Source organism: Camelus dromedarius, unplaced genomic scaffold (genome assembly GCF_036321535.1).
Source record: "Camelus dromedarius isolate mCamDro1 unplaced genomic scaffold, mCamDro1.pat HAP1_SCAFFOLD_197, whole genome shotgun sequence".
Taxonomy (NCBI): Eukaryota; Metazoa; Chordata; class Mammalia; order Artiodactyla; family Camelidae; genus Camelus; species Camelus dromedarius.
The window spans coordinates 92,542-119,671 of NW_026989761.1; the positions used below are offsets into that span (position 1 = coordinate 92,542).

The following is a 27,130-nucleotide window of genomic DNA, read 5'->3' on the forward strand; positions in this document are numbered from 1 at the left end:
TGCTCCCTGGGCTGAGAGCCTCCAGCTGTAAAGCGCAGCTTCTGGTGGAGTCGGGAAAGTGGATCCTCAGTGCTGAGCGAGCTTCTGTCTCCTCCCTCAGTGTTTCTGCCCCAGGTAAGTACCTTGAACACTTTCAGGTGTAATGATGCCGGTGCTTGTTGATGTCACGTGTTTTTATAGTGCCAGGGATTACAGTGTTGAAAGCAGGGCTTGGTTCAGTTAAAAATGAGCTGAAGGCATGAGGCTGTGACATGCTCCTTCCTTCCCACTCCCAGTGTGAAACGTGTAACCGTCGATTATAAAAAGCTAGTTACAGTCCCTAACTAGCCCAGCCCAGCTAGGGTGCGTTAACAGGAAGAGCACCACCAGAGGCGTTGGAGACCCAGGGACATTGCAGTCCTAAAGAGCTCCTGGCACAGTTTGGTTTGTTTTGGTTTTTTGTTTTTCTTAAATCGTGGGGCAGACTAGTAGTATAAAGGGAAAAATAATTGTCAAGAAATATTTTTTCATATAACAGCTTTATTGTGATATTGTTCACACACCATGAAGTCCATCCATTTAAATGGTACAATTCAGCAACTTTTAGCATATTCACAGTGGTGCAACAATTATTATTCCAGAACGTTTTCATCACATCACAAAGACCAGTGAAAATGAGTGACATACCCACCCCTCCTCAGTGGTGTTTCTAAAGAAGTTTCATGCCTATTCCTGACCATAAAATAACTTGTTACATTCCATGAAATATCTGGTAGGAATTCTAATCAGAATTGCAATGAATCTGTGTATCAAAACAGGAAGAATTAATGTCTTTATGGCATAAATTTCTTCTACCCATGAATATATCTGGGACTGTATCTTTTCATCTCTCCAGAGCCTGGCCCATGGGAAGTCCTCACTAATTGTTGGGCTTGTGAATGATGAGATTCTATACATCGTTAGTTGCTACTGTAGCCTTTCACAGAAGAGAAAAGTAACCTCAGTGAAGCCAAGTGACTCTCTAATGGTCAGAAAGAGTGACAGCCAGTGCTGGAGTGATCCAGTGGACTTGGTGCTTGCAACCAGGATTCTCCAGCACCTACAGCTAAGGGGATTACAGTATTCTTTTTTTTTTCTTAATGGCGTTGCTTTTATTTTTAATTATTTTTTTAATTTATTTTTTATTGAAGTGTAGTCAATTTACAACGTTAGTTTCAGGTGTACAGCAGAGATTCAGTTATAAACATATGCATATGTATATACATATGTATTATATTGTTTTTAGTAGAACTCATTACAAGAAATTGAATATAGTTCCCTGTGCTATATAGTAGGCTCTTGTCATTTATTTTATATTTATTAACGTGTATCTGTTAATCTCCCCTTTCCTGCCTGCTAAGCACAGTTTGCTTTCTATGTCCATGAGTCCATTTGTAGCAGCACCATTTTTCCTATTAATATATGCTCTTTGGCTGCTTTCAGTTTCAGTAATTCCATGTTATCTGTGAGCGCTTTCCTTCTGGTGGCCTTTATATGCTTTGCACACGTGGTAATAGAGATCTGTATTTGGGAGAACTCCAGGCCTCGTGTAGTCCCTGGTACAGAGTGCCCACTGAGTTGATGCTTGAATTGGGAAAAAAAACATAGTAAATGTTGGAATTTCCACTATGGTTGAGACTTCCAGGTTTCTGTAACCTGTTTAACCCTCCTTATTATTGGCTGCCCCCATACTGGGTAATTTGGTGGAATTTCATGGTATGGTGGTGTAGAGACAGGGCCTTGTATGCTTCTTCTCTTTCCGTTTTCTAACACTCATTCTCCTGGGCCTCCCAGATCCTCCCCCAGTAGTTCCCAGGGCTGGCTTGGTGTTGTGCTGAGGAAATATTTGTTAATAAGGCCCTTTCCTCATCTCTTCTGACCCTCCGTTTCTTTCTCTGCACAATGAGGGCTTAGACTAGATAAGTGCTTTTCAGTTTCTTTTAAAGCCATGTTTCCTTTGAGAAACAGAAAATGCAAATCTCTCCTCCCATCCCAACACTTTAGATTTTGTTACTTCCTGCAAGGAGTCACATAGCTCTTTGTGGAAAATTGATGTGATTGTGATTCCAGGTTGCACAGAAAATACTCTTCAGAGATTTATTGCAGGGAGAGGGCAGAAAAGGGGCAGTATGTCACACTTTCTAGTGTGAGCACTGGAGCAGGGGCTTGGATTTAAATATGGTGTCTGTCGTGGCCTCTCTTTAATCTTGCACAATGTGACAAACCTCTCTACCTCAGTTTCTTGATGTGTCAAGTTGGGGTGATAATATTTTAAGGCTTTTGTGAAACAATATACACATAATCTATTTGTGTCTCAGTAGAAACAAGACCTGCAAGGGATTCAGGGACTTTAGAAAAAAATCTTGCCCATAGCACTATGTCGCTGTGTATTTTAAATTTCCTGGAGGGTGATGGTTGAGTCTAAAGTCCATCGTGGGACAGGTGGCCCATAGTTCTCTATGCCCCAGATTACCCCTTCTCCCCAGTCCTCTTCCTCAGTCCAGGATGAAGTTCCCTAGTAGATTTACACAGAGGTCTTGTGGAAATGGCTTTTCATTTTATTGTTTCACCAAGAAGGGCTGCCATCATGATCTCTGTGGTCAGGTTTTGAAGGGCTGCCGTCTTGATGTCTAGTCAGGTGAAGGCTATGCAATTGGGAGTTTCTATGTAATAAAAAGGAAAAAAATTACAAATAGAAAATTAGAACAAGGGTGGTGACAGGGACTCTTGGAAGTGAGCACCATTAGCTTTGTTAGCTTCAGGTGCAGTGGCCTCTTGCCACGAGGACCCATCCTCTTGCTCTGAATTTGGAGGGACCTGTGGGTTCAGTGGGAATGTTAACTGAGTGTATCTCATGTGCTGGGCATTGTCCTATTTTTTCTGTGTGTTCCTTTTTTGAGACAGTGAGCACATTTAACCTCAATAGCTTCTTTAAAAAAGTAGAAATTTTATTTTGAGATATAATGTAGATTCCCATGTAGTTGTAAGAGATAATATGGAGAGGGCCTATGGACCCTTTTCCCAGTTTTCCTTAATGGTTCCATCTTGCAAAGTTGGGGTACGATTAATTACTGACTCACTAACAATTTGAGGTTTGTGTTATTGCCATCATTTCTATTCACGATTAAACTGGGGCTTAGAGAAGCACACACGCCTGCCCAGGTCACCCACATGGTTAGTGTAGAGACGGGTGGAACGTGGGCTTGAGATTTCCAAGCAGTACCATTATGATGGTCTGTGGCAGGGAGCAGCATTCATTTTGCTTGTTTATTCATTCATTCAACAAACATTTATTGAGTAACCTCTGTGGGTCAGATGCTTTCATAGGGTTATCTGATTCTTCAGCAGTACTGAGAATCAGGTAATATTTACTTTTTTTTAAATCTGAGAAAATTAGCTCTGAGAGGTTATTACCCCCCCGAAGGAAATATAGCTCATAAAGGAGGGATAGTAAATTTGTAATCACCCCTTTTTATGCAGTTGGTACCCTAGGCATTTTACATTTGCAAACTTCCGTAATCCAGATATATTCTTGTAAGGCAAGGATTTTTTTTTTAATTGAAATATAGTCAAGTTTACAATGTTGTGTCAATTGCAAGGTGTTTTTCGAATTTTGAATTAAAAAGTATTTTTTGAGGAGGGTAATTAGGTTTATTTATTTGTGTCATTTATTAAAATGAGGTACTGGGACCTCGTACATGATAAGCATGTGCTCTACCACTGAACTGTACCCTCCTCCCCAAGGCAAGTTTTCTTATCCATTATTCTGCAGCTTAGGGGTTCAATTAAATTGGAATTGAAATCCACATCTTTTGCTCCTACTTTTGTCCTTTTCTTTATATTCTGCTGAAGGGGGTTGCGGAAAGCAGTTCCTTTTTTCATTTCTTTATTCCGCATTTTTGAGCAGTGACTTTGCATCAGGGCCTTGCTAGGTGCTTTGAAACAGAAAACAAGAAATGACCCTTCTCTGCAGGGGCAGGAAGCCTAGACCAAAAGCTGGGTAAAGTGATCCAAGCTACGGTAGCCATGTGCAGGCTCTGAAGGACAAACTGTACCCCTGGATTTGCTTGGGCTTCCCCTGCCTTCTGGCTGGTACACACCAGGTCACCGCAACCCAGAGGCGCCCACAGCACACAGCACAATATTTACCTCGATCTCCTCTCCCCTCTTGGCAGGGCCTGCAACATGAGCATTCCTGACTACGTGCAGTGTGCTGAGGACTATGAGACTCTTCCCGTGGTGGTCAAACCAGTGGGGATCATCTCAGAGGAGAATTTCTTTTGCATCTATAAGCGAATCTCCTTGGTGAGCCAGATCAGCCCGTGCAGCTCCCAGGGCGCACTCTGTACGCACTACAGGCACCACTATGCGCCCAAGAATGGATGGAGCGTCTTCCAGACCCACCGCATGGTTGTGGGCCTTGTCACCATTACCGACTGCCTCTCGGCCAAGGCCTTCGAGAAGCTCCACGTGCAGAGGAGCTGTATGGCATCACGCTTAATGACTCTCAGCTCTTTGTCTTTGTGCTGCATGGGGAGGTAAGCCAAGCAGCCGCGCACCGACGTGGCCTTCAATTTACGAGGACTGCAGGGTGGTGGAGAAGAGGATCGAGGACTTCACTGAGTCACTCTTCATCTTGCTCAAGTCCAAGTGGCTGGATGGGGCCCCTGACAAGCCTGGGGATAAGATCCCACTCCTCTGCATGCCGTTTGAGAAGGAGGACTTCATGGGACTGGACACAGACAGCAGGTAAGTTTACCTGGAGGCCAGTCCACCCTGGCTGTGTGCCGGGTTTCTTCTCTCCATCCAGAAAGAGATCAGCAAGGAATAGGTCTCTTTTGTATCCAAGGGGTGAGGGAGGTGCAGCCCGCCGGTTTACAGACATTTAAAAGTGAATCCGCCTTTGTTTCAGAGAGATCCTTTTAGTGATAGTGTTAGAGCACTTACTCCTGCTTTTCAGCCAGGACCCTGGTGGGACCCCTGGAGTTGCTGTTCAATAGAGTAGCCACAGCCACTGATGCTAGGAGCACTGGGGAGGAGGCTGGTCTGAGCTGAGATGTGCTGTAGTTCAAATGCACATGAGACGCTGAGGCTTGTCTACTAAAAGCATATAAACTATCTTGTTACTTCCTCTATTGATTACATGTCAAAATGTTAGTATTTTACATACAGTAGATTATGTAAGATATGTTCTTAAAATCAGTTTCTAGCACTTGTTTTTTGTTTGTTGGTTTGTTTCTTTGTTTACCGTTTTAAATGTGGCAACTGGGAAACTTTCTTTACATGGCTCTCATTTCATTTCTGTTGGGCAGCGTTTCCTGGGACAGTCTCATCCCTTTGCTTATAGATGAGATGCTGAATCCCGAGAGGCAGAATGAGGCGCTGGTTGAGCTGGCTTGGAGCCAGTGTCTCCTGCCTCCCAGGCTCAGCACCTGTTCGGCTCAGGCCCTCTCTTCCTGCCCGACAGGCAGCATGCCATGTTAGGACATCAGAAACACCGCCAGGGACCTCCGAATGAACTCCTTATGCAGGGAAAGGCGTATCACGGAGTATGGGAAAGAGCAGAGAAATGTTCATCCTCACTTTTTCCCTGTGATTAAGTCAACGGCCCCACTTTGCCTCGGAATTACAGACGAGCTCTTCTGGGCTGCCTAACCCCCCAACTTCTGCTCTGTTTCCCCGTGTATCTATTGTGCTGTCCCTCGGACAGAAGAGGGTGAGATGCCTTTGCCGAGAGGTGGTCCCCCTTTGCTGGGGAGAGTGAGGGAATCTGTGTACACCCGGCCTACGGCCTCGGTCCTTGAGTCTGGAGAGGGCTCATGGCGGTCCCACAGGTGATGGTCGGACGACCTGGCACGTGCTGCCGGGCCCGCTGTGGAGGCGGTGCTCTGTGATTCTTGAAATTAACTAAGATCAGATTCTACTTTCTGGTTGTTGGGAAGTTGGAGGAGAAGATGCCAGAGAATTGATAAAAAGAATATCCAGATCAGCCCTGTGAGTGATAGGCAAGAAGACCCGAGTCCCACCTGCGTGAGGTGCCTAGCGAGCTCTGGATGAATTTCCTGTTCCTCCGGAACATGCTTAAGGAAGGGGCAAGGCATGTCGTGGCCATGATCTGTTTTGTCCTCACAGGTCCCTGTGATCTACATGTGCGCGCTCCCCATCTGCTCCTTGGAGATGAAGTGTCAGGTTTAGGAGCCTGGGCACTGCTGAGGGCACAGCTGCCAGCACCGGGCTACACCGAGGCTGGGTCCGTTCACCTCACATGTCACATTCTGCTGATCCTCCAGGCGTCAGTCAAGGTAGGTGCATCGGTGCAAAGTAAGCAGGGACCACCTTCTCCCCCTGGACAGACTGGTGGGTGAGCAGTGGAAGCCTGGAGCCCTGCCCCAGCCCCCAGGCCAGTGCCTCCTCTTGTCACAGGAGGCACTGGTGACATTTTTGCTCAGCAACTGCTTGGCTCTGGGTCTGCGGACCCACCAGAGAATTCCTGCTTGTTTTTGCCTTTTGAAGTCTGCCCTTGGGATTTGGAGGAGTAGCTGGATATGTGCTTAGCCCATAGTGGTTGACACAGTCACCATTGTTTACCCAGAACCTCGTGTACCAGGCATGGCTCCCGGCATCAAAATATAGCAGCGCATTAAACCTCCCTCCTGGTGCGTCTGTCTGTTTTGGTACCGTAAGGTCTCAGCCAGCATCTTAACGTCAGTGAGATAAGGCGGCCACTGAGCTAGGGTCAAGCACGTTCTCCTCCAATCACTTTTACTCCATTGTTGCTTTTACTATTCCACAGACATTAATTTTTTAAACAATGCTTTGGTGCAGGAACAGAGCCTAATTCTCTCCTGCTACTCTTGGTGGAAGTGCATAAAACTGTCCAGCCTGAAATGTGACCACAATTTGTAGCTTAAGACCTGCCTAGACCCATGTATGTGGAGTTTTGGTTAGGGGCGCTGACCACGTTGAGGTCCCCCGGCAGCGCCGCTCCCCTCAGGCCCCTGCTCTCCCTGGAGAAGGAGGTGAGGGTGGGTCTCACCATCCCCGCGTCCCTGGCCTCACACACTCACGTAAATTCTTGTACGTGCTGTCAAAGTCATTTTTGTTCTTGTGTGTTTCTAATTTTCTCTTGTTCCTCTTTTCCTTTTTCTTTATTCCTTTTTCTCTTGTACTGCCCTGTGAGCATGTTGTTGCGTCTGAAAATGTGGGCTGTGCACACCCTGCATTGGAAATAGCTAGATCGCCCTCCGTGCTGTCTCCATCGCTTTAAAAAGCAAAAACTTAACAGCTGCCTTAATCCATGTATTATCCTTGTCATGTTTTTATTTTCTAATTTTTTTAGCACATCACCCACTGGTGTTTGATACCTCTTAAAATCCTTGCTTTAAGGAACCAGTTTGGTCCTCCTTATATTTGGTGACAAATGCGCCCTTATTAAATTTGATTGTTTTGAAGAAGTGAGATGCGAATTCATTTAGGCGGCTGCTGAGGGATGTTTTTCATGGAGTATTTAAACTTGTAAAGTCAAATTCTGCAGCATCTTGCTACATTCTTTCTTTTACACAAACGTGCTTGGCACTCGGTTCCTGGCTGTCGCTGTGTGACGCGCGTGACGGCGCTGCCTGGCCGGCGGTCACTGGTGAGGAAGTGGCAGGCTCGGGGGTGAGCAGCTGTTGGAGGAAGCAGTCACCGTTTTGTTATTTAATTTTTTTTTTTTTTTTGCATTTTACTTCCCGTGCCATTTACTTTACTTTGCCTTCACAAAGAGGCAGAAGTTGGTCTAAAATCCATGCCACTCTTTTGTTCCCTTTACGAGGCTGGTTTATCTGAGTATCAGGACAACATGTCCTTCTCCTAAGTAGCTGGCTCACCTGGATCTGGTGGACATAGGGACTGTTAATGGGGACCGTAGCTTCCACCCTGCTCCAGCCAGTGGGCATTCAGATCCGGGTCTGTGGTTTGCCTCAGCAGCCGTGCAGGCCTCCCTGCACCGGCCTTTACTTTTAACCCATGTTGGCAGTAAATAGCTGACTCCGGGTCTGTTGCAGCTGACGTCCACCTCTGTCGGCCTTGTCGTTAGTTTGCGGGAGTGAGTCTCCAACACCCCAGTCAACTGTGAAGGAAGATGCGTTGGCCGACCTAGGACCTTGGATTCTCACCCCCACCATGGTTCATCTCACCCGGTGAAAGTGTTCGGCCGCCACCATCATGCTGACCATGAGGCCTTGTTTCTCCTTTCATGCTCTGGTCCAAATGTGGACACTTCATTTTTCACTGAATTTGTCTCGCTTCAGACAGGAGAGAATATCTGAAGGAGTCCATCACATTGTGGGTGGGGAACAGATCAGAAGTAAATGTCGCAAGTAGAAGGAGTCTAGTCTGTCCGGGTTGGCAAATGCAGGCTGGGATCTGTGATGGCCGGGCTATGCCCTGGACACAGGCCTTTCCCGTGGCTCCCGAGAGCCCAGGGGTCGGAGTGAGAACAGCCTTGCCTGGGTTCCTCCATCCTCGTCTGCTTACTGACAACTGTGTCTGCTAATTAGGAGCTCCCCCACACCTCGGGCCCTTCAAATCTCAGACCACGGGAGAACCTTGAGTCCCTTCTCCTGGGCCTCCTTTGTGAGAATACAGTGCCTTCTGAGGTGACCAGTGGCAGGAGATGCCTCCCCCTCCAGGGAGCACCCTTTGGAGGACTGTGACTCAGTGCACCATGCTGTGAGCTTGTGGGGTTCCGGCCGTGGTCCCTGCAGAACCAGACTTGAGATGGGCTTAGTGACGGATATAACAGGACTGATTCCAGGGCAGGGTTTGGGGGAGGGGACAGTGGAAATTGAATGTGACCTCAAACACATAGGTGGGTGCTGGGGCTGTTACTAAAATGGGGTGTCTGGGAGGTACCTGCCAGGAATCGAATTCCAGAGTAAATGGCGGACATGAGGCATTTTTAAGATGCCATTTGTCATCCAAGTTAGGACTTCAAAGAGGCACTCGGGTCTATGGCCCTGGGGCTCAGGTGAAGGAGCCAGACTAGAGATACACGTTGGGAGTCGTCATTCTTAGCTGGCCTTCACAGACGCGCATGTGAATTAGATCATCTTGAGAGCTGCAGACTGAGGCTGAGGCGGGGCAGAGCTGTGCCTGGGTTGGAGGAAAGCCCAGACCATGCAGCTTTCGTGTGTCAGTCTGCGGCGTTTGCGATTTTCAGACTAATGCCATTTATCCTTAAGGGGCCGGGGGTTGGGCAGGGCCAGCCTGGAAGAAATCTGAAAGGAGGGTCGTGGCCACGTGTGTGTCTTGGGAAGATGCAGAGTCTGCAGGGTCCGGGAGGGTAGACTTCTAAGAAGCTGGATTTGGAGTGGGGAGAAAGTAGTCACACTCACCTGTGAGGGAGGGAGGGCGTCCTTGGGAGTCGCCACCCTACTGGACTCGCTTTCCAATGAACAGAAGACAATCAGACAGAGGATCTGAGGTGAGAATAGTTGGCAATGGGAGGGGAGCCAACCTGGAGAATGGTGCGTGCAAAGTTCTGGAATACTCTCCCTGAAAATTTGAGTTGATAATACCCAGACTCTTAAGAACATTGATAGTGACTGGGGAGGAGGCAGTTGTTTTTCTGGCCTCCTAAGGGTAATGCATGTATTCAGGGATACACAGAAGATTCGGGCAGTCTTTTCCAGGGGTTTGATTCTTACCAGGGGGAACAGTGCAAGTTTAAAGGGGAGAAGGGCAGCGGAGGGAAGCTAGTCAGTCCCCGTGTCAGGTACCTGTCGGCAGCCCTACTTGCGTGTTGCATTCTCATCCATGCCTCCCAGGTGGGCGATGGCAGCTCCCTTTTGCGGATTGGGAAGCCTTCTCAGAGGGGTTAAGGAATTGGTCCGTTTAGCGGCTAGTCAATGCTGTAGCAGGATTCAAGCAGGGCCTTGTCAGACTTCAAGGACATGTTTTCTCTACTAATTCCGGTACCTCTCTGTTGTACCTGGATTGGTGAATTGGGTCAGTTTTGGAGCCTTTCACAAAAAATACAACGTAAGTGTCTCAGGACAGTTTCACAAAGCTCAGTGTTCTTTGATGGTTCAGAAGCACCGCAGTGCTTTTCGCCCCACAGAGGTAAGGTCTTACTCCTTTGACGATGACATGGTTGCAAATGACTTACAATTGCAAAACCAGACTTAGGAGCTTCTGAAGGGAAACTCTCCAGTTCTCCCTTGATCGGCTTTCTTCCACGGGATGTAACTGCTGCAGCATAGGCCTGAGCTTTCCATATGGAGTGAGGGTTTGATAACCAAAGAGCATAAAACGGTCAGATGAAGAAAATCGACGTTGACAATTTATTTTTGGGTTACATTAGTGAAGATATTCTATCAGTTAATGACCCATATATCGAATGAAATTGAGTACAGAACATTGCAATTCTTACTTTCTATTTAGAGTTCTCTTACAGAGTAAGGTTGCCTGCTTTGGAACATCAGCTCCACCACCACGGCACCTATCAGTGTGTTGGTGTGATTGCATTTACGCAGTGAATGTAATCTGGGCTTCCTCAGCCCCAAACACTCCAGTGCAGAATCACGGGCTGTAGCCATCTCTTAGTCACGCAAATACTTCTAAAATTATATGATGCCAGAAAAGAAAGAAGAGGGAGAGAGAGATTGCCTTTATCAAAGTTCCTTTCTATTCTAACTGCAAACTGTTGTTGAACAGCTCTGGTTTCCTTTGGATATGAATATATACATTTCTTTGCATGTAACCCGGGTTTTGGACTAGAACACCAATCTCTTGCTGTTCACAAGCCACAAAAATAGTAGCCAAATTGCACAGGTGTGAAATAGTTTATACTTTTTTCTGAGAAAGAATCCTTGAATTTGGGACTTGGGCTGTGATTTTTGCTTTTTGCTTCCCCCACCCCTCTTGTAATCTCTCACTCCTTCCCACGTGGCCCCCAAGAGTTCGTGGTTTCAAAGGAGTGGGCAAACACCCAGTTGGTCACCATGTACTGTTGCTATAGATGGAGCCCTGCCAAGACCTAAAGGACATTATCAGAGAGGACTTCCTTGAAGAAATGGGCTCTACATTCATTCGTGAGGACAGAGTAAGTGTCAGCCAGGAGAAGGAGTCAAGAGTGTGGCTCAGGTGGCAGGTGCAGACCGGGCAGAGGCCTGGAGGCTTGTGGGGTGGGGACCTGAGGAGAGTGTCCTGTGTGGTCCAGGGTGGAGTGTTCCCCTGCTTGGGAGGACCCTGGAGAGAGCCTGGGGTGAAGGGCTTTGGAAGACGTTGGGTTTTATTTGAACAGACACTGGAGGCAGTGAAGGGTGTCAGCAGGAAGTGACCCTCAGGAAAGGTACTTCTGGTTTTGCTTCTGATATTCTACAGACAGAAGGGTCGGGACGGGCGAGAGCAGGTCTGTCTGTCCCTTTGAGACCCACCCCGTCATTCATTTATTCATAACACGCGCACTTCTGTGTGTCTAGGGGAGAGTGGGTGGACCCACATTAGTAAGCCAAATGTATTTGCTTCTTGTGAGCTTAGCAGTGTCAGAAGTTGACTTAGCCTAGAATGTTCTAGGAACAGAGGAACAAATTGCGGAGGTTGGAGGGAGGGAAGTCTTCCTTGGGAAACAATCAAAATGAGCCTGGAGGTAAGTGGGAAGTAGGAGCAGGACAGGGGGTCCCTGAGGTCACTGGGGACCTGGAAACTGGGTTGAGGCTGGGTAAGCAGTGTCGGGGGCGGGGCTAGAATTCCACCAGGGAGCCTCTGAAGTGTTTGAAGTGGGGTGATGTAATCAACTTTGTGATTTGGGAAGGCTGCCGTTGCTCTGTGTGTGTGTGTGTGTGTAGCGGGGAAGAGGGGGAGGGTGCCACCAACTGGGGGGGGCCACTAAAACACCATTCACAGGCTGGGAGAGGGGCGTCAGGGCTGCTTGGGGACGGCTGGGGCAGTGTGGATGCCGGATTTCCTTATGGGGAGGGCTTGTTATCTGGGTCGCCCGAGAGGCGACTTTTGGCTGGAAGGAAAGAGATGGAGGCTGCCAGGTGTACTTTCCTCTTCTCTCCTTCCATGCCTTGTGTGATGATCTTAGCTTAGCCAACTTTTGGAACAGGAGAGCTAAGTTCCAGGGTAGCCCAGGACTTTGTTGAGCTGGTTCGAGTGAGATCTGATAGGATTTAGATTTCTGTTCAGATCTGCATGTTCACTTAGCTAGAAACCTCCCGTCATTTCGATTTCCATGGGGTATTTATTCTTGATAAATATTGCTTTCTTGGTGAGAGGAAATTTAATACAGCTGTTGTCTTTCTCAAAAAAATCATATCTTTAAAGAAATTTAATATTCCAAAGAATAGCAAAATTTAAAAATGATAAAGTAAGGCTTTGGTTTCTGAGCTAATGTGGAGTTAGAGCCTTTGCATTACTTAATAGCACATCCTTAGTGAGCTGTTACTGAACACCCCAGGCCCCACCTCTCAAAACACCATTAAAGTTTGCTCTGAAATAGTGAGGTCATAAAGGTCTTGTTTGCAGAATTCAGTTTGTTTATATTATGCAGCATAGCTCCATTTATAAAATAATAATAGGTTCAAAATTAAGAAAGTGGAAGATAATTGATTTTTTTTAAAGCTGAAACATAAACTTTCTTGTGCTAATGTTGCAACTGGAAATTTTGAAAAGAAAAATCCTACTGTAATATCATCTACGTGGAATTCATATATGACTTCCACATTTGAAAAGTAACGGCGCAGTGGTTTTAGAATTCAGGAGCATTCCAACTCAGATACTGGCATTGATGGTTGCTGGTTTTCAATGGAAGAGCCTAAATTTGCCTTCTTAGCATTTTTTTTTTCTTTGTAGTGAGAGGGCTGAGTAGTGCTTTGCCAGCATGAGTTTGGGGCAATTTGAGGGCAGATGTCGTGTACCAGCAGTGAGATATTTCCATGCGTTTAATTTTCCGGACATCACCAGGGCACATGTGGGGTTTGTGCATGTAGGCTGGGATGCTGCAGGACTCCCTAATCCATCACCGTTATGTCCTGTAGCTGCTCCGGTTAGTGAATAATTTTCTGTGCCTTGGAGGTAAAGTGGTCTGATGCAAATGATCAGATATGTAGTTAAAGTGCTATTACTTGAAATAAGAGAAACCTAGAAATATGGCTCTAACAATACAGGATGAGGGAGGAGAATTGGCTGAGCTGCGTGCAGTGGGGAGTCTTCTCAGGTGACTCCCACGCCGTGATTCCTGCCAATATCCGCCCCAGCCCTGCACGGTTGTCCTGCCGAAGCAAGCATGCACTTTGCTCAGAAACGCACTGAATTTCCTTGCGCCTCTGTTTGTGGGCTTTTTTTTGAAAGCACATCTTGCCCTTTGCTTAAATGCCATCCCTGCAAGTCGCCTCATACACTCATCCTTCTGGACCTCGTCCATACATAGCTGCTGAATGGATGAACAGAATGTAGAATCTCCATTTAGTGAAACATTATTCAGACGTAAGAGTGAATAAAAAAGGAAAAGAGGAAAATGAAAAAGGCCACCTCTTCTGGGAAGTCCACTCTGACTGCTCAACCCGCACTTTTCTCTTTGAAACACAATCACTTATGCTCCACTCTACTTTTTTGATAGTACTTACAACCCTCTAATAAACTTTAACGTTTTCAAAAAAAAAAAAAGAGATGCTGATACCACTTCAACATGGAAGAGCCTTCACAAGAGCATGTTAAGTGAAAGGGAGCAGACACACACGGCCACATATTGTTGACTTCAGTGATCTGAAATGCCCAGAATAGGCACATGCAGAGGCGGAGAGCAGGTGATGGTTGCAAAGGGCTAGGTGGAGGGGGGTTAGGGAGTGACTGCTAGTGACAGGGGGATTCTTTTGGGGTGATGAAGTGTTCTGGAAAAAGATGGTGATGAGGGCTGCACAACCGTGAGTGTGCAGAAGACTGCTGAGCGCTGTCTCTGGGAGTGCCTGTGGTTGGGGGCGGCTTTATTTTCTTCTCACCATGCACTCTGAAGAGACATCTTGTGCAGTGGCCTTTCTACTAGTGTGAATGGTGAGAATCAGAGACTTTGCAGAGTCTTGTTTCTTTTACCCCCCCTGCTGAGTGTAGGCAAAATAAATTTAAGCCTGAGAAAGTGCTCCATCTGAAGAAATGTATTTCAGTTTTGCATGGTGTAAAAATCTTGAGAGCTTTTTAATTGTTGAGGACAGTCTGTGGGGGGAAATAGCCCGTGAAGCCTTGGGGAGACCTGGAAAAGCCGCGCTTCCCTCCCTGACACGGGTGGACTATTCACCCCAGTTCAAGCAGTGAAGGGCCCAGACCCGTGAGCGGAGTTGACAATCGTGAATATTTACGTGTATCCGCTGCTTCATCTTGGATATTAATTTCAAGCTGAGTCAGTTTGTGGCGGCAGCCTCATCCTACATCAGGAATTTATAGTATCTGCTCTTTGAGGTGAAGACCTGACAGATTTTATTATTTAACAGTCTCCCTTGAATTGATATCTCAGATTCCTTTGTCAAAAGCAAAACAGCAGAAATACAGACGTCCTTTAATGCCAATATGACCTGGAAAGGGTTTAGTCTCTGTGCCTCAGTGGCCTTATATGCGGGTGGGGATGATGATAACAGTGTTTAACTCAGAGGGGCTGGTGAGGGGAGAGTGAGGAGCACAAAGGGAGGACTTACAGGAGATGCTCATTAATGACTGAATTTAGTGCTCTAAGCCTGGTGAGGCCTCAGGGGCAGAGATGTCAGAACAGAGCATTCCTAGCCAGAGCTAGATCCGTGTTGGCAGCTGTTGTGATCAGTATCACAACTGTGGATTATCAGGTAGTTTTAAGACTTGGTAATATGAATTCATGAATAATGTTAGAAGACTAGACATCTCAGATTCAGTTTACATAGTTCTCAAGATTTCCTCTGAGAAATGGATGGTTTTTTCCCCATCTTAAATCTGAGATGAGTCTCTAAAAAATTTCTATATTCCTCCATCTTTTTGCTTTAATTCTCCATTTCTTAAAAAAAAAAGTTTTTAAATTGAGTTAGTGGGGACTGAACTGAGGGCCTCATGCATGCTAAGCACATACTCTCCCAAATGAGGTATAATCTCCACCCTGATTTTTTTTTAAATTTACTTTCTTAGTATTCAGAGGTTAAAGGCCTCTAATTCTTTTTCTGGAGACTTGTCCATGAACCTGTAAATCTATTATTAATGGACAAAACTTGGTTTATTAAAAAAATGAATAGAATATTCTGCAATCCATCCAAAAGGAAATGTTCATTGACTTAAAATGTTTCTCCTTTAAGGTGATTTCTCCTTTTTGGTCTAGCTCAATTTATTAACAGATATCCTCATCATCATAATGACCAAACTCGCTCTGAGTGGACACCTCCCTAAGGCTAAAATACTTTCCTCATGTTTTACTTCATAGCATGTGTTTGAGGGTAGGTATCAGTGTCTCCTTTTTTGCAGCTGAGGGATTGAGAGATGGAGCAGCTTGTCCCAAATCACATGCAGCTGGCGGTGGCTAGCTCGGTGCTGGAACCCAGGCTGCACAGGATGCATTCTTAATTGCTTCTCTAATCAGCCTCCCGTTGAGTGGTTACCCGAACCCCTGTGACTCCATAAATGGCCGATTTTAGTGATCTCAGCCTGATGAGGCCTTCAAAGGGGAGACACCAGTGAGAATGTGAGACAGAGTGGCATAAATTAAAATTGTACATTTTCACAGATGTTTAATTCTCAGGTAGTGGCATAAAAAGTTAATTTTTATGTATTTTAGTGCTCTGTAAGCACTAAAAACAAAACATTAAAAATAATTATAGTGCAAATGAGAAGGGGGCTTTGAAAGTCCAACCACTGCTGATGATATTACTTGTTTTTCTCTAGTGGCCCTTATTGACAGAAATACTTACAAAGACTGAATTGGTTTTATGTAGTCTTAATATGGAAGAAAAGATTGTCAGTGAATATTTTAAGAAAATCTTTATTCTTTTCTTTCCTGATGATGTATATATAAGTTGTTTTCATGGCTAAAGTACATTTCCTCATTTGTGAAATTTGAGTAATATCGTTTAACTTGTCTGACTGTGAGAGTTAGTAGCCTTGTATACAAAGAACTCAAGAGGTGCTTAGTAAAAATGTGCTGTCACAATGACAGATATTTTAGAAGGATCAACTCTGAATACTAAAGAGGGTGGCTTATTACTGATGTATATTTAATATGTATATATATGATATATATGAATATGGCTTAAAGTAACAAGGATTCATTTATTTTTTAGTGCACTATGAAGTTTTAATGAAATCTGTATCATTCTAGTGAGACAGGGACTAGTTAAATTGCCTTAAGCAGACGACCTTGAAGATTATTTACACAGAATGTGTATTGTTAGAACTCAGATGTCATGTTGCCGTGTAACCATCCACTCAGACATTTAAATTCGTTGGATTCTGACATCCACATTGATCATTTTCAGGGAATAAGCTTCTCTCTTTTGTGATTAAAGAAAATTTTGATCTTTTTTCCTGCACTCTTAACAGGTTTAAAATATCAAAACATTGATTTGATATGTAACTTTTTTAATAGAGACAATAAAGCTCATGCTGTTTTATTATGTAAATAAATGTTTTTGTATTTCAACAAACGTATGATTTCCTGGATTTTGAGAAGTATGTTGCAAGATACTTAGGTAACCTACTTTCGGAAAAATACAGACGCGGCTTTTATGAATATAGGCCTAGTACAAATCTGTTCGTTTTTGCTACAGTGCAAGACATGAGGCCTAGGAGAGATTTGCTGCCGATTGCAAGGAGGACAGATCCCATGTCTCAGTCTCCCCTCCTGTAAAATGAAGTGGCTGGACTGGATTCTTTCCTCTTCTAAGATGAGTTTCCATGAGCCTGTGTCTTTTGTTTATATTCAGGAGTATTAGCAATATCAGATTAAATACTGAGTTACCCTCGCTTCCCCCGAAGCAAAGTGCAATATGTGCTACAGAAGCTTTTAGTTATCTGATTCTCGTTTCTGATCCTACAGGCAATTTTGTGTTGCATGCTTCCTGGCAACCTGGAAGGTCTTTTTAGCCATAGGTGGCGCTTGTTGCACCTTCTTACCGTCTTAATTTTCATGTTTGTTAAAGAAGGCTTAAACAACGTTATTTTGTTTTGATTTCTTTGCTTGATGCTTCAGAATAGCACAATGTCCATTATGTCTGTCTACCTGGAAAAATTGTTCTGCTTATATTTTAGTTTTATTCTGTCATCTCGCTGTGAACATCTCAGACTTGCTGTGTAAACAATGGCAAAATCGGACTTTTCTTCCAGTGTTAGAAACCAGTGAGCCGGGAATTTATAAAACAGCTAGTAGCGGCCTCTGGAGCACCTTAAATCTGAAAAGTGTGCTGGGTTCCCTGAGTATTGACCCCGCTGCTGTGTGTTAATTAGTGGTAGGAGATTTGGTACATATAGGAAGGGGTGTAGTTTTTTGACTTGGGTTTGCGTGCACGCGCTGCCACTGAGCCAAGTGAGCCTGAGTCAGTTCGTTCTGAGATTTTCCCTCGTCTGAGAGATTGGGACGTTGGTACCTGTTTGTAGAATTGTGAGAATTAGAAATTATGTAAAGTGTTTACCACAGTGGGTATTTCAAGAGGGCTCATAATCTTTAGCTGCTGTTTGGTGTGAAGCCATCATTTTATAGTCTTTGTCAATTACTAAGAAACAGGAAAACAAGAAAAGCTGGCTTTATGATGAAAGATATTTGAGGAGGTTCCATACTTCCTACACCCATAATTAAGCATCAGCAGAGTCAGAACTGTTGCACAGTCACCCTGAACCAACGTTAAGCCACAGAATTTTTTGTTACTTCATATATGTTGGGGCCTAAGGGGATCCAATACTTATATGCATGTTGTCTCCAGCAGCCAACTGAGAGATGACACAAAAGAGTAGGCAGGCGATAAATGTCTTCTTTGTTACTGATGAAGCCACGTTCTCCATGAACTTCAGGGCTGTGGGAAAATGTGTGTCATGATACTGTGTCCCAGAATTAGAGACTCACCCTGTCCCAGGTAACTCTGGGCCACAGCGAGCCTTCCCTTGAGAGGACCTGCCCCTTCATGCACAGGGCTGTCCTGACATGGAGCTGAGCATCCCAGGTGCTTCCCAATGGTGACCAACACTGGAGGGAAAGTAGGGTTTCACAATCCCTGCTTGTCTCCCCGGACTCACACCTCACCCTGTTAGTGTGACGAGGGCTAGCTGTGATCCAGCGGCCAGGGGTATGAAGGGAGAAGCACTCTCCATGGCCCAGAGGATTTGGGAGGAGGCATCACGTACCTAGTTTAAACAGGTGGTGGGATGGAATGGGAGGGTGCTCCCCAAGAGTTTATAAAAGGAGAAATAAGGATTTTCTTTGGGACTTATTCTAGCCAGGAAACACATAATATTATTAGAAGGGAGACTTGTAAATCACTTTTATATTAAGTTGACATTTGTTGAACAACAAATATGTGCTACATACTTTTCTGAGAGTTTTACAGAAATGAATCCTTCAAACTTCTCAACAAATGAGTAAGGAAGGATTGAATGTTATCCCAGTTTTACAGTGTGGAAATTTCGGCACGGAGAGGGTAAGTAAGTTGGCCAAGGTCACAGAGCTAATAAGTGGCAGAGCTGGTATTTAAACCCTGGCTGTCTGGTTTTGAGGCTCCCAGAGATGGGCTTTGGGTGTTTAGAGGTATCTGCATCCCTGAATCTTTGTACCACTTTGCATCAGTTAGCCCAGAAAGGACAGGGAAAGAAGAGTTACACAGGTGCTCACTGTCATGTCTCGGCCACTGTCCACGGACAGTGCACCGTGATTGGCGTTAAATGTCTTCTGGGCAGCAGATCTGTTCGTATAACAGAAATTTAGTCCATTGAGTTAATCTAGAAACCCTTCCTGCTCTGCTTCTGTCCATGGTTGCCATGTGACTGCCTGCCCGTGATTGGGCTGTGGAGGAGAAAATGTACTCATGGTTGAACTCTGATATTTCAGTCTGGTTTATAGTTTCACTTCTTCTGTTACATTAATAAGTTTCTGGTTTTCTTGCATCAGTGTGTCATGAGTTTGGTTAATGTGAAACCAGTCCATGGGAGCCCAGGGAAGCTAAAGGTATAATTTCTGAGCACACTGTTGCACTTCTACCCGTGCAGACCTGGCTGGAGGATGTCCGCCTTCCTCACTGATTTCTCCAAACAGCAGGGTCCTCTCCCACCCCCGGATGTGAGGCTGGGAGCTCTATGAGTTGGCCAGTCGGTGGCCAAGTCCACCAATCAGAAAATGATGAAGTACCCGGAAGTGGGTTTAATAGAAGAAAAGGGCTTCCAGGTATTCCGATGGGCTGTTCGAGTCCATTTGGTGAGAAGCTGTCCACTGTCTGTGGTTGAGCTGCTGCTTTGCTGTTGAAAAGTCTGGATTAGATGAAGGGATTTTAAAAAGGAGAAAGGAGTGATTTCAGGTGGTACGTCCACATCGGTGAGAAGTGATGGATGACCGCCTGGGTGAGGCATAGACAGAGTCTTACAAACTTCATAAAACAGCTTTAAAAGCTCTGCCATCTGAGTGCACTTCATATGGGGTCCAGTTCATCAATGGTCACGCTGAGAGGGCAAATAATTGATGATGGCGGAAAGGACACGGAGGCATCAAAAAGTCTCAGTCATGTTCCCTGTTTAAAGGATGTGGCACAATGTAATATATTTGAGCTGGTTTTTCACTGAACAATTTTTAGTGTTTTCTGGGACTCCCCAGTGCCCCAAGGCTCCAGGCAGCTGGGTGTCCACTCAGAGCAGCTCTGTCAGCGCTCATCCTGGGCTGACGTGGTGTCGCGGGGAGCAGGACGGTCAGCGTCCACGGCTCCTCCGAGATCCGTCTCCTCATCCGCAGTGCCGGGTTGCTCATCCGTGTCTACTTAGTAGGTTTGCTGAGAATCACACGTGATGGTTGTCAGGTGTGATTTGTGATTGTCTCTGTGATTGGCATATAGTCAGTGTTTGATAGAAACCCTTGTTTTTTTAGTATAATTGTAGCAGCTAGATTGCAGTGGTTTTTAGTCTGTATTTTTTTATAACTTTATTCTTATTTTTAAATATGCACTTATTTTTATTTATTTTTTTCGAGGTACTGGGGATTGAAGCCAGGACATTGTGCATGCTAAGTAGGTGATCTACAACTGAGTAATACACACCCTCCTTGTCTGCACTTGAAAATAAATATTGCAATACACAAAATAGATCTTAAACACCATCATGGGACCTAGTCTCTGTATAGACAATTGAACACGTATGCTATTTCAATAAGAATAAATGTTGTTGAGACATACATTTCTGAATCTGTTAATGTGCTTAAAAACGATCATAGGTAGTGATAAACACGAGTCTTTGATCCAGTACTTCTTAGGGTCTGTTTTGCCATCAATGGAAATTACATTATACAGAGAAGGCTAATTGGGTCTCTTTGATATTTGGATGGTTTAGCAGATGATCAAGGCTTTCAAAAGCTGACAAAATTGTATTTTAAACTAACTACAAATTTATCTTCTAGAAGTTGGAATTCGTAAGCTTTTGAAGTGTCCATTAATCCAGGGGGTATGTGTCTGTGTCTGTGTGAACGTTTGTGTGTGTGATTTCAGGAAGGTAGAAATAAGTTCCATATAGACTTCTGATACATTTCTCCTCAAGTTCAAGGTGTAGGCATATATTTACACAAATAAATTGATATTCTTTTGTCATTTGGCATATTGGGAATAAGAGGTTTTCATACTTGTTTCAGAAGGGTTGGGGAGCATAAGCATAGAAAACGGGAGGAGAAAGAGGCCGGGAGGCACTTCACACTCTGTGCAGGATTTGAGGAACAGTAGCTTTTCTTTTTTATTCTAAAGCAATCTGGCGCTGAATTGTAACATACTATTACTCAGAATTGCTTTTCTGATCAGATACAAGTGCCTCAGATTTTTGAAAGCAACATGAATGGTGAAATGTGTTTTAGCAGTTATCTTTAAAAGTAGTTTTATTTTTCAAGTAAAAGGCTATAGCCTGTTCTTTCTTCCAGCGGTACAAGACATGCTTATTAATCTATGTACATGATCTGTGTGCTTAGTTTCTTTGTTTTATTTATTTTTTTTTTGAAATGCTTGTTTCATTGTGGTTTGAATGAATGTTTAAAATTTCTGGATTTTGATGTTTAGAACATGCTGATTTATGAGAACCGTTAAAAACCTGATTGTTCTTTGGTCCTTGTTAGTTGGGGCACCCTATTGATTTCTGTTGTCTTTTAAAGAGGGAAATGCTTCCTCTAGCCTGTAGATCATTAAGTGAATGGTTTGCAGTGTGCCTTTAAAATTCTTTGAATGCATTGAGCATTATTGTCCAGTGAATTTTGAATTGACTCATTGTAATGACTTTGCTTTTGTTCTGTGGCTTTTGCTCCTCTCCACAAAAATTTGAATTCTCTGTTGCATTTTGTATACGTGTTATTAACAGGGGAAGAAATTTTGCATTTTTTACAGAGCTGGGTTTTCCTATCCCCTCTGAATGCCATCTATACTTGATACAATAAAAATCTGTTATTGCAGTGCATAATTATTTCATAAACTATTTTTTGGCATAATCAGAAACAATGACAAAGAATGATAAAAAAATACAAAATCCTTCCTTCCTTTGAAGAATAGAAATGAGGTGGTCAGGCTCACGCATGCTTTGTGCCTGACACACTTACTCTCATTTCATTGTGTATCATGATTCGTAGATGGAGTTGCTTCAGGTTTGTAGATTTTTGTTTTAACATTTGTGTTTAATTCTTTCTCCAGGCTGATGTTTCCTGTTGTGTTTGTGGAAAGAGTAGAAGGGAAACAAATACTTTGTTTTGTTTTCAGGAGTCCTGAGTTGATGAGAAAAGGTTTGAGGGTGGGCTGAGGAAAAGAGTGACAATCCCTATCCTCCCGGCTGAAATTGATAAACAAATAAATCAATTAAGTGTATCGATATTTGACCAATATTAGTTAGCGAGCCCAAAATGGATAGATATGCCCAATGGAAATTACTGAGTTCACCTGTAGAATTATGTGCTTTACCAAGTAGAAGCAGCTTAGAGCAATCAGAAAAATCAGTAATATGATGAGATATAAAAGGGATATCATATCTTTTATTTCTGAAACTTTTCTACGGTAAGTTGTATAGAGCTAAAATTAAGTTTCAAGCACCAGGATTTAAAAGTGTGGGTGGTTCTGTAGGATCGTTATTCACGGATGTGCCTAGACCCTGCTAGAGTGGCTGAAGATGGCAGGAAAAGACCCAGAGGCAGGATTTGTCATCCTAGGGTGTCCTCTGTAATGGTTCCATGTGAAAGCCCATGACTGGTTTAACAAACTGTAACACACCCCAGCCGCCTGTGAACTTTGATAAGAAAAAAAATATGCTTAGAAACTGCTTTGCAAACAAGTGCCTGTGCATCCTCACACCAGTCTCCTTGCCTTAAAAAGCAGAGACAATGCTTTGCTTGCATAGTTGAGGTTTTAGATAGCACTCTGCTGGTTGAAAAGCAAGGACCGTGGCCCTCAGCAATAAACGCTGGGCTTGTGTGCTGTTAGATAGTCTATTATCCCCAAAACAAGGACCTGGCTGGTCTGGTGGTCTGCTTTGTAATTCACATATCTAAAAATGTATCTTGTTCCCCTCTCCCCATGACTTCCCTAAAGATACACTAATCCTTTGTACTCATTGTGGATTTTACAATCTCTGCCTCATCCCGTCTTTCCCGAAGTTCCTCCTTACTATCTCACAACTGTTGATGAATTTTTCCTTTGATTATACACAATAAATATGGGAGCATTTGAGAGGCTCGTGGAGTTGGCTCCCTACTCCCTCTCGATTTCTTGACTTTTTACACAGAGTCTTGAATAATCATTCCGTGCTGGTAAGACTTCTGCCAGCCAGATGCCACAGTTCCAGGTGAGAAGTATGCAGGCTTTATCTCTCCTACCCGAGAGAGAGAGAGAGGAGAGAATTGAGATATGCTCCCCCGTGGTCCCTTCTTGCCCCAGAGCCACTGCAGTTCACCTGAAGCCTTCTGGCCTCTGCTCAGAGGGCCTCTGTCCCAGGACTGACTGCAGCCTTTTCTTCCCTTGTCAACATTTCCTTTCAGAAGGTGGTCTCTTCTCTGCAATTCCACCCTGGCAGATGTGATGGTGGTCAACGTGCTGGTGGGCAGTCATTTGGGGACTCCCAGGAGCCATGCTGATTCTCCTGAGTCTCTCAATCGGGGTTACAGAACAGTCGAGAACCGAAGGAAGGCCATTCACGTGAGGTCAACAGAGCATTACATCACATTCATTTTATTTTTGAATTTTCAGTGGAGAAATTATTTGTAGCAAACTGTTACAGATTTTCGGCCGCCTGCTTTCCTCATCACCACTTCCTTGCTGGCTCTGGTGCTTGTTTTACAGACCAGGTATCTTCTCTGGTCATTTCTAGCAGCTTGGCTTGCCGAATCCTTGATCTGCATTTGAAGCAGAATGCTTCTTCGTGATGTGAAACTAATTTTCCTGATTCTGAATATTTCGTGTACACTCAGCAACTGTTTCAAGTGAAATGCTCTTGTCCAATTACGGTTAACTCACATTTGCTGATCTCCTGCTTTCATGCTGAGGGCAGTTTCTTCTTCCTGTAATAAGATTTAGCAATTTGCATTTACTATGTGAAGGTACTGGCCCGAGGTGCTTTTTTTCTTAACAGTTTTATTACAATTCACCCATTAAAATGTACAGCGGTTTTTACTCTATGCCCAGAATTGTGCATCCCATTCAATCTTAGAACATTTTCTTCCCCCCAACAGGAATCCCCGTATGCATAAGCAGATATTTCCATCTTCCCCATCCTCCCCCAGCCCCAATGAGCCACTCTTCTCTCTCTGTGGATTTGCCTGTACTCGACATTTCATTTAAATCTAGTCACTTCATGTAAGTGGAACCGTCTATTGTGACTGACTTCTTTCATACTGAGTAACGTTTTCAATGTTTGTCCACGTTGTGGCCTGGGTCAGTACTCTATGCTTTGCTATTGCTGAATAATATTCCACTGTATGGCTGGGCCCCACTGTTTACCCATTCATCAGGTGATAGGCATTTGTGTTGTTTCTGCTTTTTGGCTGTGATGAGTAGTGTCGCCGCAAAAATTCCTTTAGGATTTTTTATGTGGACATTTGTTTTCAGTTCTCTTACGTGTGCCCAGACAGCAGAATTGCTGGGTCATTCAGAAACCAAATGTTCAACTCCCTGAGGACCTGCCAGGCTGTTTACCAAAGTGGCCACACTGTGTTACGTCCTCACCAGCAACTGCTGCCTGCTCCGCTTCCTCTGTGTCCTCATTAGTGCTTGTTATTTTTTTTTTTATTATAACCTATTGTTGTGGGTGTGAAGCGGTTTCTTCTAGTGGTTTTGACTTGATTTCCCTTAGAGCTAATGATATTGAACATCGTTTCATTGTCCTTATTGGCCATTTGTATATTTTCCTTGAAAAATACCTTTTCAGATCCTTTATTGACCTTTTAATTGAGTTGCCTTTTTATTGTTGAGTTGTAGGGTTTTTTTTTTTTTTCACTTGGAGATACAAATTCCTAATCAGATAAATGATTTGAAAAAATTTTCTCCTGTGTATTGGTTTTTCACTCTCTGGATGGTGCCCTTTGAAGCAAAGTTTCAAATTTTGATGAACTCCAGTTTATCTCTGTTTTCTTTGTTCCTTGTGCTTTTGGGGTATTATATAAAATCTGAGGTATTTTATTTAAAATTTTATATATAAAATAACTTAATTCGTAGGACCGTTCTAGGAGATGGGTGCGGTTGTTGTCCCCAGTCTATGGATAGGAGACTGAGATGCAGAAAATTTCACTGACATATCAGTGTCACAGCTACCCAGTGCTGTGGGAGTTCAGACCCTAATGTTTGTCCCCAACATCTGTGCTTTTCACCAACATGCTCCACTCCTTCCTGGAATCTTTAATGAAAAACTGTTACCGTTTTTGATTTCTTGTTAGTTTGTTTTCTCTTTGGGGACCACATCTCCTCATTTTCCTTTCAGATATCAGTGTAGATTTATTTTAGGTCTCATGTAGGCAGAAGTATTGCTATCAGTTAACTTCTTTATTACTCACTCTCCGGTTATGATTGTTGCTATTTGACCTAATCAAGTCATGCTTAACTCTTTCCTGCTCATGACACTGAAAAGAGTCATGACTTACAACATGCTCAAAGAAGAAAGTACTTGATTGATTTCATCTTGCTACCCAATCAAACTAATCAAATAAAAACCCGGTGTTGACACAGATTATATGCCCTCCAGAATAGTGTCACTGTCTTCCTTGTGTTTCATTTGTTTGGTCACAGTGTCTGGATAGCGCCTTGCTGTCCAGCAGTTTTGTGAGGATACGGTGCTCGTGAATCATTGTAAGGACAGAATTTTGACAACAGACTATGTTGTTCATTTCACAAGGGAAAAGATAATATAGAAATACTGCTCAGATCTATTTTAAAATTAAGCTTGGAATTTTGAGAAGAATTCAAGAAACCATACAAAGATCTTTTTCACTAATTTTAGATCTATCTTAGACACATTATGGTTACATAGCAGAGTAACTTATCAAGTAGATTTGACAAGAGGTGTGTATAATTGATTTTTTGTTTTAGTTGAAATATTCTATCTGAGATAAAGTAATCAGTGCCTATAAATGCACAAATATGTTTATATTTCTATGTAATATGGGAGCAGACTTCATATGTTTCTATATAATATATATGACCGTGTGTTTTAATCTGTCTGTCAGTGTTTTTATAGTTTTTCAGCAATGTTGTAACTTCAGAATTGTTCTAAGAAAATCACCCCAGATTCTAGTGCAGTTTGTACTGTGTATCCTGTCTTATGCATGGGATTCCACTGTCCCCTCAGGGAGGAATTTCCTCTCCTATTGAGTTAATAGCAGATTTAAAGGAACTGTGATTTCTAGGCCTTTGCTCTCCATGTGTTTGCAGTTGGCTGTCAATCACGATATTCCCTTTCTTGAGTTTTCAATGTTCAATTAGAATTTTTGAAAATAAGTGTTGATATTTTGTATTTGTCTCCCTAGAAACTTGATGTGTTTGTGTTTTTCAGTTTTCAATTTATGAAAAATGTAAATGCACCCTTTTTTTTAGTAGTCTTTTTTCACTAGATATTTGTTTATCTCTTTATAGTTAAAATAATTTTTTTCCCAAAGAATGAATCGTTGTGCATGTTTTAAAAGATACCTTACTTTTTATTTTTCTTATTCTAACAGGTATATTCGTTGTAGAGAATTTAGAAAATAAGGATAAACACAGTAATAAGTTAAAATGGCCTCTAATCTCACCTGGAGATACAGTTGTAAGGTTTGAAATTGAGAATTACAAGTCCTCTCACGTTGTTCCTCTTTTTCAAGTACGTTTTGGTTACTGAGACACTCGAATTCCCATATGAATTGTAGCAGCAGCTAGTCAGTTACTGCAGAGGAGCCCACTGGGATTGTGATCGAGACCACGTTGAATATATGGATCGCTCTGTGGAGCACTGACATTCCAAGAGCACTGTCATCTGATCCAGGAATGTGCGTGGTGTGTCTGTCCAGGTATTTAGGTCTTCTTTAATTTTATTTCAACAATGTGTAGAGTTTACATAGTATTATTTTACTTTATTTTTTCCCTTTATACTGAGTAAAAATGTGCAAGGTACCAGAATGAGAACTGTATTATAGCCCCACCACTTGCTGCTACCATGGACCCTGCGGTCTTTCTTTGCCCTCTAAAATCTTGCACAAAATAGGACCTAAGTAACTCTTTCTTGAATGAATGATTTTATGATTGCTGAATGATGCTTGAGAATCCTTGTGATGATATCTTTTTCCCAGACTTTCCCCTTTTCTTAACTATGCCCTTTCCCTTCCTTTCCTCCAGCCTGGGTTTCAGCCTGCCTGTGGCATTGATTTTCCCTATCTGTGGACTCTTCCTTTCACTAGTTCACGATAATGTTACATATGGGCTGTGGAAACTTGCTAGATGTCAAGAAAGAGCCAATCCAT

General features: G+C 43.5%; 1 protein-coding gene across 1 annotated transcript; it reads left to right on the forward strand.

Moving 5' to 3' along the window:
- Positions 1-27,130, forward strand: LOC135320574 (uncharacterized). Its single transcript, XM_064483693.1, has 5 exons — positions 1-114; positions 4,194-4,556; positions 4,664-4,767; positions 6,151-6,320; positions 26,495-27,130. Exons 2-5 carry the CDS (start codon positions 4,204-4,206, stop codon positions 26,537-26,539), a joined length of 672 nt encoding a protein of 223 aa, XP_064339763.1. The 5' UTR covers positions 1-114; positions 4,194-4,203; the 3' UTR covers positions 26,540-27,130.

What these genes read in the sequence shown, in the direction of transcription:
- LOC135320574 (XM_064483693.1), top strand. Translation starts at nt 4,204, where the DNA reads ATGAGCATTCCTGACTACGTGCAGTGTGCTGAGGACTATGAGACTCTT. An exon ending in TCTTTGTGCTGCATGGGGAG is followed by an intron (nt 4,557 to 4,663) that starts GTAAGCCAAGCA and finishes ATCTTGCTCAAG; the next exon opens with TCCAAGTGGCTGGATGGGGC. An exon ending in TCCTCCAGGCGTCAGTCAAG is followed by an intron (nt 6,321 to 26,494) that starts GTAGGTGCATCG and finishes CTCTTTTTCAAG; the next exon opens with TACGTTTTGGTTACTGAGAC.